This window comes from Pungitius pungitius, chromosome 21 (genome assembly GCF_949316345.1).
Source record: "Pungitius pungitius chromosome 21, fPunPun2.1, whole genome shotgun sequence".
Taxonomy (NCBI): domain Eukaryota; kingdom Metazoa; phylum Chordata; class Actinopteri; order Perciformes; family Gasterosteidae; genus Pungitius; species Pungitius pungitius.
Window position 1 is genome coordinate 14328018 of NC_084920.1, and position 14816 is coordinate 14342833.

The 14816-nt window shown below is 50.5% G+C and overlaps 1 protein-coding gene across 1 annotated transcript; it reads left to right on the forward strand.

Annotated features, from left to right (window-relative positions):
• Positions 1-1013: 1013 nt before the first annotated feature.
• Positions 1014-14764, forward strand: LOC119212906 (leucine zipper putative tumor suppressor 2 homolog). The gene is given in 8 exon segments (XM_062559895.1): positions 1014-1270; positions 6621-6751; positions 10871-11113; positions 11115-11349; positions 11460-12032; positions 12143-12265; positions 12383-12529; positions 12750-14764. Coding segments are annotated over 6 exon segments (2001 nt in total). The 5' UTR covers positions 1014-1270; positions 6621-6751; positions 10871-10898; the 3' UTR covers positions 13458-14764.
• Positions 14765-14816: the final 52 nt, after the last annotated feature.

Sequence of the window (14816 nt, forward strand, 5' to 3'; positions counted from 1 at the left end):
ACTAATTTGTTCGTTCCCAATACTCAAAGTTATCTGACGCTGCCGTGAACATGTTTACTGTAAATAAGAGGCAGTATTTTGCAAACGTCGTCCTTCAACGCTCCATGCACTCTCAAGAGCAAAGCCTGAATCCTGTTTGGGTTGTTTCCACCTGTGATTATTACGTCATCTAATTGGTTACCAGTCATTTGCGTTCTGGGTGCAGGCGATTGGTAGTTGAGTTTTGTATTTCAATGACGGTCTATTCATCTGACATATTGGGTGTAAGGAAGTCGTTTGGTGCTTTATATATATATATATATATATATGTAACGTTTAATTATAATAGAACCTACTCTCTTTGTGGCAGACTGTGAGCATAAGTGTTCCACGTGTGTTTTTTAGGGTAAAGGCATGCGCGTGCGCGCGTGTGAGAGAGAGGGACAGAGAGCGAGCGAACTGTCCAGGTGAGTCAAGCACATCATGCAGAGAACAATACCGGAAGCTATTCAGGTTGCGTTTAAAATAAAATAATTTAATAAAAGTTCTGAATTCACCTAAACTCATTCATGTTCGGGTTTTGGGTTTCGCCTTTATTGTGCGGCATATATTTCTTCTACAAACTTTACTTCAACACCATTTCAGGTTAGTTTTAGAAATGTTCAATAATCCATTTCTAATGTTTTGTTTATCCCATTCTAGTCATTGAGAGTTTGCTAAATATCAGACATCAAACATCAGTTTCAACTCTAGAACTCTGATTGCATATACATTTATATTTAATACAATCAATATACCAGTAATGTTTCTGACACACACATTTCTGGTAGCTGGCCTGTGTATATATGGTTATCATATTGTTTCTAACTTCTCTTAGTCTCCTAGTGTCTATTCGTTTTTTTACATTCAGAGTCTGAGAAGGTAAAAAAAAAACTGTCCGAGACTTAGGCTACAAAAAAACCCCGTATACATTAACATGATTTGTTCACTTGTACCCAAAGGGAAATGTATCTCTCTTATTTTGAAATCCATAACCGGATGTGGCCGCCTCGTCTCTTGCCAGCTTGATTAAAACCCGTCTCAGCCGCGTCCAGCTCCGCCGCACAACAACAAACGGGCTCAAACCGAGAGAAAGAAATTAACATTCGGGAACAAGTTCCTTTTGTCACGGGTCGCCCTTTGGTGAGGCTACGGGTTTGTGGATAAGAGGGTTAATGAACGGACGAAGCGGAAGAAAGAAGAAGAAGAAGACCGGTTCGGATTTCCTCGGCGGACTTTCGAGGACTGAACGGTACGTCACCGGGGTTTCACTCATTCACTCGGCCGGTTTTAACGCGAGTGTCGCGTGTTGAGGGACAGAGTCGTAGCCGTTGCCTCTTTGACGTTCACGGACACCTGCCACCTTTTAAAAGGTAACAATCTGTGAATCTAATCTTTTAGATCGTGTATGGCCTGGATCAGCGTCCTGGAGGTCTCCCCTTGGTATCAGCATGTGCATCAGACATGGCAGGTCCACCGGGTTCAGACACAACAAAGTGCCTCCTACGTACACACTCACTTCCTGCTCAAACCTATGCGTCAATCAACAGCTTCCCCCGAATGCAACCTCCCCAAAACCAATCTTCTAATGTTGTCTTTTAGTGGACATTGTTATTATTAGTGGAGACTTATTTTTTTCTTCTTCTCGTGTTTTGCTTGTTTTTAGCGGTTTGCACACACACACACACACACAGAGGTCCGGGGGGGGGGGGGGGGGGGGGGGGGGGGGGTTCACAGTTGGAGGCCACAGTTTTTATTTACATTGCTAATGTCTCCAGTGATTTTATTATATTCTTATAAGGGCGTTGCAACCTTCCCTCAAGTGTCCTTGGAGGAAATGCTGCGTCGCCCTTTCGGTGGTGACATGAGGAATATTAAGACTGTGCGCGTTTTGCATTGGGGATTTTTTAAAAAAAATTTTTTATTTGACCTCCTGTGATTCATCAGTGCACGCGTTCTTGATCCCTTGTTTGTTTGGTGAGGAGTGGTTTGGTAAAATTGCACCCATAGTTTCTCCAGAGGAATTGATATTATTTGAATAAGGTGTTCACACTGTTTTGGCACGAGACCCAAAAGGATAAAGAAGAAGTCTGAGAGGGCAGAAACAAAAGCAAACGCAAACAGGAAGTAATTTATATTATATTGGAACTATATTACATCAGCGATCCTGGATGAGAGGTGTTTCCTCCTCTGATGTCACCTTTCCCTCAAAAAGGCGTCCCATCGAGGAGCCACCGGAGATGAGGAGAAGCTTTGAATCGTCCTTGTGTGTCTCTGAAATCCCACCCGTGTGTGTGTGTGTGTGTGTGTGTGTGTGTGTGTGTGTGTGTGTGTGTGTGTGTGTGTGTGTGTGTGTGTGTGTGTGGGACTCGACAAGCAGGGTCACTCCTTCGCTTCTCCTCCTTCTTCTGGAGCAAAACAAAACAAACCGCAGCAGGCTGCCGGACCGGTTTTACTGTGGCGGTGTGACTCAAGTCAGACCGCAGGAAGGTTCTAAGACTCTGAAATCAGTTTTGTAAACACTCTTTGACTTAGTGTGTGTGTGTGTGTGTGCGTTAGTGAGTGTGTATATAGCAGTCAACACAAATGGTTCTTTTCTAAAGATATTTGTGGTTGATCCCCTTCAAGCCTCCATTCAGGTGGAGGTTTTTATTTCCGGTCTTGGGTCGGTTCGGTACTTTTATAGTTTTGGGCCCAGGTGTCAGAGGTGGATTCTCAGGTACCGACACCGAACCGTAGAACAACTTGATTCGTTTTTATTTTTATTATAAATTAGCTGTGATATTGAGATAATTCTCATTAGAGACCTGAAGAGCCTCAAACCTTCATATTTCAGTGCCTGGACTTCAGATTTTCAGAATATTTAACACTCTAATACAATCACATTATATATTATATCAAAGTTCATATAACCTCTATTCATTCACACTGAGGCCAAAAGTGAGCACAATGTAACTCACTAACAGACGTCACTATGCGAGTCCTTGTAACGATTAAAGTTAAACTTTAACTTTTGGGGTTTGTTTCCTTTTCAGATGGATTATTTTAATCTGCAAAACTTGACTTGCCAAATGATTTGTGCATAGAGTCGGTCTCCTTGGCGTCCCGGGGGAGGAGGAGGGAGGGAGGGGGGGGGGGGGGGGGTTCAGCCTCGTCTCCTTATCTCTCCTCCCCCCGAAGCCACAGGTTGTTCGCAGCGTCTCGAATGTTCAAGGTTGCCGTCGATCTGAACGTGACGCAGAGCCAAAGTTATGCAACCGGTTTGCGGTTTTGGTCACACCCCCCCCCCCCCCCCCCTCTTTCAATGGTACATGTGTTCATCCTTCTGAATTCTGATGACGGGTAAATACCCCCCCCCCCCCCACATGTGCCCACCTTCCTTCCCAAAATCTCCCCCAAACCCTTTTCCTTTCACGATTGACCCTCTTTTCCTTGCAGCCACTTTGCTGCAGTGCTGATTAGATTTAGTAAACAGTCCAGATAAGATGGTCATGAGTTTGTTGCCCTCACTGCAAAGTCACATCACTTTCAGGGGGGGGGGGTTGTCCTTGGATTGGAGGGACTTCTTACTCAGGATAACTTAACAAAATGTCCTCTGTATTCCTTTTTTTTTTTAAAACGACTTGTACTTCACCAGTTTCAGCGTCGCCATGGCTACGGCTTTTTTTCAGTTGTTATGGTGACGACACCCCGAGAGCGGACGGATGGCGAGTCGCGCCTCGGTCACTCCCCCGGGGGGGGGGGGCGGAGTGATCGTCCGCCCTGCCGCCCTCATTCGCCCCGTCGAGTTCCCGAGGAGCGGCCTGCGATCCGCCGAGGTCGTGCCCCCCCCCCCCCCACAGCGGCTGCGTGTGTGCTGACGTCCAGGGTGGGCGGTGGGGTGTGCCCCCCCCCCCCCCCGCGGCCCCTCTGGAGTCCTTGCGCTCTTGCCGCGGCGGCGTTTTCACACTCGCCCGCTACTTGGCGGCGTCAACCTGTGATCCATTCCGCTGTGATCCGTCCCACGCCTTCCGCCCGGCGTGGAGCCCTCAGTCATTCCTCACAGACCCGGGGGGGGCAGGAGGGGGATTTAGTATCTTTTTTTTAAGGTCCCTGAATGAGAAGAAAACCCAACAAACCTCAAAGCTCATCCGTTTTGGGTTATTTCTCCGTAATGACATCACTAAAAGAGGGAGGGGAAGAAACCAAAACCTGCTTCAGCCGTATTTAAACGTGGCTTTGACCCCCCCCCCCCCCCCCCCCCCCTCCATCGCTTGTTGTTTGTTTTTCTCGCCATCGGAGGCGCAGCGTGTGAAGTGGGACGAACCCCTTCTGACCCCCCCCTCCCTCCCTCCCTCCCTCCCAGAGGCTGCTTCTTAAATACATTTCTCCTCGCCGTCTCTCTTTCTGCCCTGTTTATTATAATCTCATGCTGAGAGGACACACACACACGCATTAGATTAAAAACACACACACACACACACACACACACACATTAGATTAAACACACACACACACACACACACACACACACACACACACATTAGATTAAAAACACACACACACACACACACACACACACACATTAGATTAAACACACACACACACACACACACACACACACATTAGATTAAACACCGGCATGATGTGCACTAAAAATAAAACTACATGCAGTCCTGACGGTTCTGAAGGCAACTGAGGAGTGAAGGGGGGGGCGAGAGGGTAGGAGAAGCTACGTAGGTGGTGGGATGCCTGGCCCCCGGGGGGGGGGGGAAGTAGCTGCGTCACAGTGTTCCATAAGGCCTTTCACTTCATGGCTAACGCTGCCGTTTTTTCATTGAGTGGCTTTTTGAAAACCCTTTTTTAGTTGGCAGAGTGTGAGTCACCGCGGAGATCCACCGCTGCTGCTGTCGACCAATCGATTTGTGTCGATCCGACCTCGAGTTTCCCCGTGAAAAAGGGTCACGGAGTCGTACGTTGAGGTCTTGGCCTGAAAGGATGATCTGAGAAAATGCTGCGGCCCGCTGGAAACGGGATGGTTTTCCACGCCGCTGTCAGGTTCTCCCTCCGGCGCTCACCTCCCACCTTCTGAACCCCTCGCCGTGGGCGTTTTTCTTCACCTACGTGACCCCCCCCCCAAAGCGGGCGGCTGTCAGGCGGAGGGCGACGAAGAGGCCGGTGTGCCGCCCGCTCTTTGTCTCGTGGATCCAGAGGACAGAGCTGTCAACACATCGGTTTGTTTGATTTCCCCCCCCCCCCCCCCCCCCTTTTTCGCTTTGCGCCACTTCCCTGTTTTCCCCCGAGCGGCCTTTTGTTCAGGGTGTGTTGGTTTCCCTCCTTCTCTCCTGTGGGGGGGGTTGTTTGGAACCTTTTGGCACACGGCTGAACTTTTGGGATAATAAACCCAAGTGCTGTGGGTGGCGGTGTTTGGATAGGAGGAGAAGTGGGCCGCCTCCCTGTTTCTTAACGCCCCAGTGGCCCTGAGGGGGAGGGGGGGGGGCGGGGGGCCTCCGCCTCATTCATTACCGTTTCTTCCTGTCCGGCACGCCGCTCTCCTCCTTTAATCTTGAACTCAATTCATTTCCGGTCCTTTCCGAACGCGACTCCAAATTCTCCAGGACTCCAAGTGAATGCTGATGTGTTCCAGCGGGTTTGTTGATCTGATTCGGGGGCTTCGGTGGCGCCGAGGATCGCCTTTTTGAAGGCGCCTGTCGGCAGATGGATGATGTCTTTACACGGTGGTCAACTCTCTCTCTCTCACACACACACACACACACACACACAGAGATGGGACGGCTGCAGGTTTGTTTGCTGGTGATGGTTGAACCGGTTGGCCTCAAAATAGTTTGTTAGAAAGAGAAACAAATAATACAATAATAATAACTAACGAACTTGTTTCAGACGACTTATTGTTTATCTTTAGTTAGTTTTCGCGCCAAAAAGACCTAAATAAAGATTGGTTCTACGCCTACTGTTATACTGCAGGAATATTTCTCTCTTTATAACCTCTTAATGGGAAGTATTTTCTTTTTTTTTCTAGTCTTTTTAAAGTAAGTTTAGGAAACGGATTAATTTTGTCTGTTTTATTACGAAGCTCCAGTTACAACAGGTTGGAAAGCTGGACGTTGAGCACCGTGGTTTTAAATTGGTCGATTGAACCTGAAGCAGCAGTTTAAAAGAGGTCTGGACTTCTTCCCTCGGGCCCCTTTCTCAGGCTCCTCTGCCCCCAAACTCAAACCTTCCCAATAATAACCCTCGCTTTAATGAATTACAGATGCACTGCACTTCTTCACCGTCTGCTACTTACCTCTTTTGGTCCTTTTGCTGAATTGAATTTTTTTGTTGCATATCATCAACGGGTATTTCTCCAGTTGGAAACTTTAATGGTGGTAAGATGAAACCTCGTGAAGAGTAACGCTGCGTGTCGAGTGAACGCGGGGCGAGTTTTGTTTTCTTTCGCTGTTGTTGACACGGCAAAAAAAAATAAATAAAAAAATCCCCTCGCCATGGTGACTCAGGTTTTCCTCTCCCGGTTTCCCCGTGAGCGCAGCTTCGTTCTGACTCCCCAGCAGGCAGCGGTCTCACTGAGTCTTGTCTTTTTTGTTGCTTTTCTTTGCCCTCAGAAGCGAGAGAGCGCAAAGGTGTGCTCGCCGCCGGCCACCGTGAGCTCCCGGGATGACCCCCGCCGACCCGCCCGCCATGTTTGTCTAAGGCGCCCCCCCCCCAGAAGCTAGAGACAGGGCGTCGTTAACAGGTGAGCCTTTCTGACAAACACCCCCCCCCCCTCTTTTCTGACCAAGAGAGATTTGTGTTGACCCTCCGCCACCTTTCTGGGTTAGACTTTATTTATTTGTGTGTGTGTGTGTGTGTGTGTGTGTGTGCCCTCACACCCCCATTGTCACAAGGCCCAGGATGACCTTGAACTCCCTCTCCTACGTCTCACTGCTTGAAGGGCAAACTTTGGTCCAATCACATGACCCAGTTCTAGAAGCAGGGAGGTGTGTGTGTGTGTTTGAGAGAAAGAGGCTGTTGCAGCCCATAGCCTACTTCTCTTACCCTACTTTACCCCACTCCTCATCTCTGAGCCGGGCTCTGACTGAAACATCTCCCGTTGTTGTTTCTTTTTCATTTTTTTAAAATAAATTTTGGCCAGATGGCTGTTTACGCTGCCGCTGTCACGAGAAGTATTTTGGGAGCCGATCTACTGTTTCACAGGATGCTACAGACCCTGAACATCCGATTCAAGGTCAAATGAACACATGGAGTTTATTGGTCACTAATGGCTCGCAGGGAACGCGTGCACAAATGGATCCATTTAAAGTCAAAGCTATAAGATCAATATGTTTATTTAAACATGACATCAGATGACTGACGCCTCATTCAATGCACATGCAGCTTAAGGCCTTTTTCTTTCTCTGCAGTTGATGGACAGTTCATTGTTTTGTTTAATTATATTGTTTAATCTGGCACTGTTGGATCTGTATTTTTTTAAAAAGCATTCGCTGTTACCAACAGCGACCAAAGGGATCTTCCCAAAGCAGGACTGGTTTCACTAAAGGGTTCTTTGATATCTTCTCTTCTGGTAGCAGACAAGTGGGAGTTGAGGCCTCCTTGTTGCCTTCATGTTTGCTCCTGTGAGTGTGTTTTTTTTTACTGTAAGCTGAAAGATCTTTGATCGGTTTACGTCTCTTTAGTTTTGGAGCGACGGCTTCGTTAATTAGGACTTTGCTCGGTAATTAACTGAGCATCGGTTCTGTGGCTTTGGATCGGATTGACGGAGGAGAAGTAGGTCTTTGGTGAGGATTTGTGAACCTTTTCTGGATGTTTGCCTCCTTTTTTTTAAAGTTTAAGTGTTGCACTGCACAGATTTTTCTTTTCACCCGCATCTTTTAGATTTCTCAGTTCTTATTTGACGGATGAAAAGGCCGAGGCAGCCTCTCTGAACGGAGTTGATAACCCTCACGCCTTCCTTTCTACTTGTTGCACCCAGGGGAAGTAGAAGAGCCTTTGACTGACAACTCCTCGTTTCTTTCTCCTGTCTTTTCTCTTTTTAGCAGCTGACAAAGGCAGCAGAGTGTAGTTTCAAAGGAAATGGCAGAGGGAGGGGGGGGTGGGGGTGTATCTGTCAGTAAGAGAGGCCGAGAGGAGGAGGAGGAGGTGGGAGAAAGAAGGGGCATTAAGGGAGAGGGGAGGGGACTGTGCTCCCGTCCACATTGGCAGCGTTGGGCTTAAGAATAAGCCGGGGGGGGAAGAAGTTGTCCACCTGGTTAAAGCCAAACGTCCAGGAGAGCCGGAGCAGAGCGGACGGCTCTTGAAGGAGCCCCTCGGACGCCGGAAGCTAAATGCAGGGAGCAAAGTGGGGTGAGAATGTTTTGGGGGGAGGAACGTTGGAGAAAAGGGGAGGTGACCACATGACTGCAGCGTGACGAGAACGTTCCACTCTGTTCATAAAGATGAAGAAGTTAACTGCAGGTTTTTTTAAATTGAGACTTTATATGAAAATATGATTCTATAAAAAATTTGTATCATTTTTGTCATCAGCAACGATAAAATGTTAACTTTTACTCTTCATTACTGCCTGTTAAAATGGGTTTAAACCTTTTAATTCCCATGGCAGTCATTAAGAATTTGAAACATATCGACAGGAACAGTGAGTAAAAGAAAACCAAAATATTCCCCAATATGTATTTATTCTCTGCCCTGACTATTCAGACTATTCAGTGTACCCATCATTGCATTAGCATAAACATGCCCTGAATATCCCTGACCCTTAGAGATGCCTTTCACTGATATTTCAGTTTAAATGACATTGAGAAACGAGCTGTGCTTCACATCTGGCACCGTGACCGTAGTGTCTGCCTGTGCAGAGGTAGGTTGTCTACAGCACTGAAATAGCCTGGTCACACTTTTCCTCTTATGGTCCAGTTTCCAGGGAGGAGGGGGGCTGTGGGGGGGGGGGCAACCAGAAGTTTGGGCAGCGAGAGCGAGGCCCTGGATGTGTGTTCACGGCGTGGCACCAAACAAAGAGGGATTTAGCTCTTTCAGCTTGTGTCAAAGCAGGTTTGTGTGACGTTGCCGTCCGGTAAACCCTGTCTGTACTGTATCTTAAAAAAATCTGCCTATTCCTAAATGACCACAAACCCAATTAAAATCACATATTTTTAAAGGCTCTCCCTGTATAAAAGGATTGGGAATAAGGATGTGGTGTGATGGCAGATCCCCAGAGAGGCTGTTTTTTTGTTTATTGGTCAGTCGTTCTTTTCGATGTGATCCTTCACATAAGGTGAAGGAAGGAAACGGATAAACACGTCAAATAAAAGACTGACATTTATTAACGGAGCGTGAAATAGTTCGTCCAACCACTCAAACGGGAGGATTTGCTGCTTTTCTTCAATCCTTTATGTGAATTGAATAAGTAATCTGATAACATCCCTTTTGGAAAACCAAATGTCAAAACGTTGTGAAAAAGGCCCAATTAATTAAGCAAATGATCCTATAAAGGCTCCATAGATCCCTGAATGGTTCCTCCGGGGGTCATCAGATGTTAATGTGCATTTTCCTCCCATCAGAGCCGACTGGAAGATGGTCCAAGCTGTACAATGTCTCTGGGGGCTTGAAGATGCTAAGGAGGTGCTCCTGCCCCCCCCCCCCCCCGTGTCAGCCCTCTGACCCCTTGTAAGGTTTGAGGGCCCCGGTCGCCATGGCGACAACAGAGAGACTAGGGCCGCATGATCGTGGGGGGGGGGGCAGTCTCTCTGGCCCTCTCTTTTCCTTCGTAGAGTCCAACTTTAACGGATTAGAGCTTATTCAGCTTGAGGGCAACAGACATTTAGTTTTCTGTTTTTGTTTGTAACAAAACCCTTTACAGCGCAGTGCCGTCATCAGAAAGGATTATTTGTAATAAATATTGTCACCGACTAAGTAGCTTTTCTCAGTGCAAAGTGAAATCACACAAGATTAATCCTAGAGGCTCATTAGGGCCAATCCTGCCCCCCCCCTCCCCAAAACGACTCTCCTGCTGCTGCCCACTTACCGTTTCCCCCCCCCCCCCCCCCACTGTGGTAGAAGTACACTGAAACACATTGAACTCATTGTATTGTTATAAATAAAATTCTAATTTAGTACATAGGTGACACAAAGGATGCCTTAAAACTACCAGACTCGGAGTGAACTATTAAGGATTCTGGCGCAGTATTCGTCACAGTAGAAACATTCATTTGCATATTTAACATTTTAACGTATCATAACCACACAATTCAGTAACAGAGTTGTCTCGGCCAGTCATTGCGAGTATAAGTCGGGGCTTCATGCCGCCACTGAGCGAATAAATGCGCTCTAATCACAGTTAAACCCCACTTGGCTTTCTGTTGACTTGGCGAGGCCTCGTCCTGGCAGGTGGAGTCCCCCCCCCCTCCTCACCCCCTCACCAGGTTAAGAGGTTTAGAGAGGAAGTCCCGCCACACTTTGACGGATACTCCGTGACTCCGCCCCCTGGGGCGCCATGACCTCGTCGGCCATTGTTCTCCACACAACCTGTTCAAGCCGTGTCAATATTTACCTGCAGCTGTGAGGGAGGCACGAAGTGCTGCTTGAATGGGCTTCATGAATGGCCCGCCCCGGTTCTCCCTGTGTGGGCCATAGCGGGACCTTCGCACGCCTCAGTCTACTGGACATCATCTCTGTTTTGCCTCTGTTGTTAGTAGAGACATTCCTTGAATGCCCCGCCCCCGTCGAGGCGGTTGAACCACTTGGATTTGACCTATTTAATGTCCGGGGGGGAGGAGAAACATGCCATTGGGAGCATTTTGGTTTTCCAGATGAGCCAATTTAAATATGTCATCGGTGACTAAAGCCATCTGCTCTCGTTTCTCAGGAGCAAGTGACCCCTCCGAGCTGCCGCCATGGCCCTGGTTCAGGCTCCGCCCCTCTCTGCCGAGCCGCACAACCCAGGCCACGGTGGAGGATCCCGCAGGAGACACCCGTCCAGCTCTTCCCCCTCCACCAACGCCGCCGCGCGCCCCGCCCCCTTCCAGGACTACCGCTCCTTCGCCGAGCCGGGGGCGAAGGGCCGGCGGCCCACGCCAGGCGCCTCCTGCCTGGGTTCGGAGTCGCCCCCCCCCGGACCCTCTGTTTCTTCAGGGCGCCGCGACGTCCGGCACGTGGGCGGAGAAGGAGAGCGGGAACGGGAACCACGCCTATCGGAGCGAGGACTACGCAGGCGACTGGAACGACAACCGCTTGGCGCGCGGCAGCCTGGGAAGTGACGCAGACGAGACCAAAGCGTCGGGGTTTAATGGCACCATGGGAGGCCCTCCTCCAAAACTCATCCCTGTGTCTGGAAAACTTGAGAAGGTACGTGTGTAGGTAGCGGTGCCACTAAACCACATTGCACATAAAGAGGTTTCTGTTGTTAAGCTGATTTTAATTCGAGCTCATTCCCTCCCCCCCCCCCCCCCCCCTAGAACATGGAGAAAACGGTGCTGCGGCCCACTGCCTTCAAAGCCGTCATTCCAAAGAGCCGCGCCGCCATGCAGTACCTCTCCCCCCGCCACTGTGCCAACGCGCCGGAGAGCCAGAACAACCTGAACCTGCTTAGCCCCGCCCACACGGAGGCGCTGCCGCCCTCCGAGAGGAGCTGCGCGTACAGCCGGGCCCGCGTCGGCTCCCAGCTGAGCGACTCGGGACGCAACTCCCTCTCCAGCCTCCCGCCCTGCGGCGGCGGATACGGGCCGGCATCGGGGGAGGCCCCCGCCGGCCACCCGGTGCCCGTGAAGGGCACGGCGGCGGCGGGCGGCGGCCACGGACACTCCAACTCGGACAGCGGGCGCTCGTCCTCCAGCAAGAGCACGGGCTCCGGCTCCATGAGCGGCCGGGGCCAGCCGCCGTCCGACAGCGGGTCCGGCGGGCGCTCCCCCGGCCCGGCGGAGGGATACGAGGGGCTGGTGAGGGACCTGGAGGACAAGCTGAGGGAGAGGGAGCTGGAGCTGCTGCAGCTCCGGGACCACCTGGACGAGAACGAGGCCGCCATCTGTCAGGTCAGCAGACGGCAGATTCAAATAGAGCGTCTCAGACCGCTTCCAATGCTTGGAAAACACTCAACACTCGTTGTGCGTGTCTTTTATTTACTTTATTTTTTATGTCGCAGGTTTACGAGGAGAAGCAGAAGCGCTTCGAGCTGGAGCTGGAGGAGCTGAGGCAGGGCTGTGCCACCAGGATGCAGGGGGCCTCGCAGAAGGCCCAGCGTGCCCAGCAGGTGGCCCAGTTGCAGGTGAGAACCTCCGGCTGCAGTGAAATAGACCGATAAGCAGCAGTTAAACCAGCTGCTGAGTCTAGTACGAGTCCAAAGGAGGCGCTTGACCGACTCGGGCTGTGTCCTCGGCTGCAGGTTTATCAGCTGCAGCAGGAGAAGAAGAAGCTGCAGGAGGACTTTTCTCAGCTTCTGAAGGAGAGGGAGCAGCTGGAGGAGCGCTGCACCTCCTATGAGCACGAGAAGATCCAGATGGGGCCCCGACTGGAGGAGAGCAAGTGGGAGGTGAGCGGCTCAACGGGCTTTTGTATTAATGGCCGCAATAAAAAAAAAAAACGGTTTAGGCTGTAAAGTTTATTACAGAGACAGAGGGCTTTATTGATCCCTGCTAAAAGTCAGTACCACTTATATTGCTGCACATATTATTCCAGTCAGTCAATCTGACTATGACCGCTTCCCCTTGATCCACATTTATGGACATGCTGTTTCTTCACTTGATACTCAGGTGTGTCAGAAGTCGGGGGAGATCTCGCTGCTGAAGCAGCAGCTGAAGGAGGTGCAGGGGGAGCTGGCCCAGCGCGTGGGCGAGGTCGTCCTGCTGCGGGGTCAACTCAGGGAGACTCGCGGCGAGCTGACCGACACCCAGCTCCTGCTCCAGGAGGCCACCGGCGCCGCCCGCACGCGGACCCTGGAGCTGGAGGTGTGCGAGAACGAGCTCCAGCGGCGCAAGAGCGAGGCGGAGCTGCTCAGGGAGAAGGTGGGGCGCCTGGAGGGGGAGCTGTTTCACCTGCGGGACGCTTTGGCCAACCAGGGCCCGGGGAACCGACAGTGCCAGGTGTTCCAGGAGGCCGAGGAGCGCCTGCTGGCCTACGAGAGCGAAGAGGCGAAGGCCCAGCGGCTGGGCGGGGGGGGCGGCGGCGGCGGCGCCGAGGCGCGGGCGGACGGGATGAAGGCCGAGCTGGACTACGAGCGCCAGCGGGCCCAGCAGCAGGCCGGGGGCTTCGAGGAGGAGCGCAGGATGTGGCAGGAGGAGAAGGACAAGGTCCTCCGCTACCAGCAGCAGCTGCAGCAGAACTACGTGCAGATGTACCGCAGGAACCGAGAGCTGGAGCAGCTCCTGCGGGAGCTCAGCCAGGAACTGGAGAGCAGGGAGGAGGACGAGGGCAGCGGCAACGAGATCATCTTCGACGAGATCGCCGCCACGGAAATTTGACCCCCTCCCCTCCCTTACGCTCCCCCATGCGTCTCCCTTATCTTTGGATTTGCACTACTGTCAGCGTGTTCTCTCTGCTTGACCAGACCTCTCCCACGTTTTTTTTTATTTTTTTATTTGACGCATTCGCGGGACAATTTGTCATCCGTGAGTAACTCCCTCGCACTCGACCTTTCGCTCGCTCGTGAGTCCACACACACTCCCACTCGGCGTGAGCAGCCCGCTCTGGTGAGACGTGGGACCGCGCACATTCAGCGCGTCGTGATGCGTGCGAGTGAATCACAGGCCGGCGGGCCCCCCCCCCACGTGACCCACGGGGCAAACAGTAGGTGTTTCCAGAAGAAGTCCACTTTCAGAAAATATATGTGGGGCCAAAAAACACTCCAGTTCTCCTGTCTCTCTGGTTGATTTGTTTTAGAGCTCTACCCCTCCTCCACACATCCTGACCACTTAAACCCTAAATGCTGGGAAGAAAATCATGAACATCTGGGTTGAATACAGCCTTAATGGGACAGTGTGGATTTTTTCATGTGGTGTTTGTAAAAGGTATTGAACTCATAACCTACAAGTAACGGGGGGAGGGCCCTTTAAATAGCTCATTAAAGCGGCTTGTTGCACCTGCACGTTTCCACCGTGGCTGGACTTTCCTGCGTGTGCACGAGTTATCCAACTGAACACTTCCTGCTAAGACACAGTAAACATTTACAGTAATACCTCATCGTCACACGTTGATGTATAAATATCTGAACTCCCCATTTCCTGCTGCTCACCATGCAGCAAACTACTGAGGGGCTGGGGGATTTATTGGTCGTCACGTCGTCCTAAAAACCACTGGCGGTTCTTAAATCCCATTAATGCTAAATGTTCGGTCATTTCTGCCTCCCAAAGAACGCCAAACCGCTGCCTTAAGTTCGCCTGCTCCTCGGAGGCTCCTGGTTTGGTGCCTTCGTTATGTTTTAAGAACGTATTCCATCCATTGCCTGAATGCAAGTCATATATCAATTTATGGTTATAAAAGTAGTAGTCGTAGTGTTTCTTTCCAGTAAAACAGATGTTTTACAGTTAAAACCCTCTATAAAAAGGTTGCTTATTGTGTGTATTCTTTACACCCCTGACAGAAAACCTTCCCTGGGTGTTTTGGTGTAAAGTGTCACATTCACAGCATTACATCCGCTTCGTGTTTATTTTACTTTGCCTGTACGGCGGAACCAGAAGAACAGAGAGCATCTCCGTTTTCTGCTGATTGAGCCGTTGCCCTCTGTAAATAACCCCGAAGCTTCATTCCACCCCCGAAACCCCTACAACAGCCACTGTGAACGGACCAAAGCAATTTAGCTTCTGCAGATACGATGCCCGTCT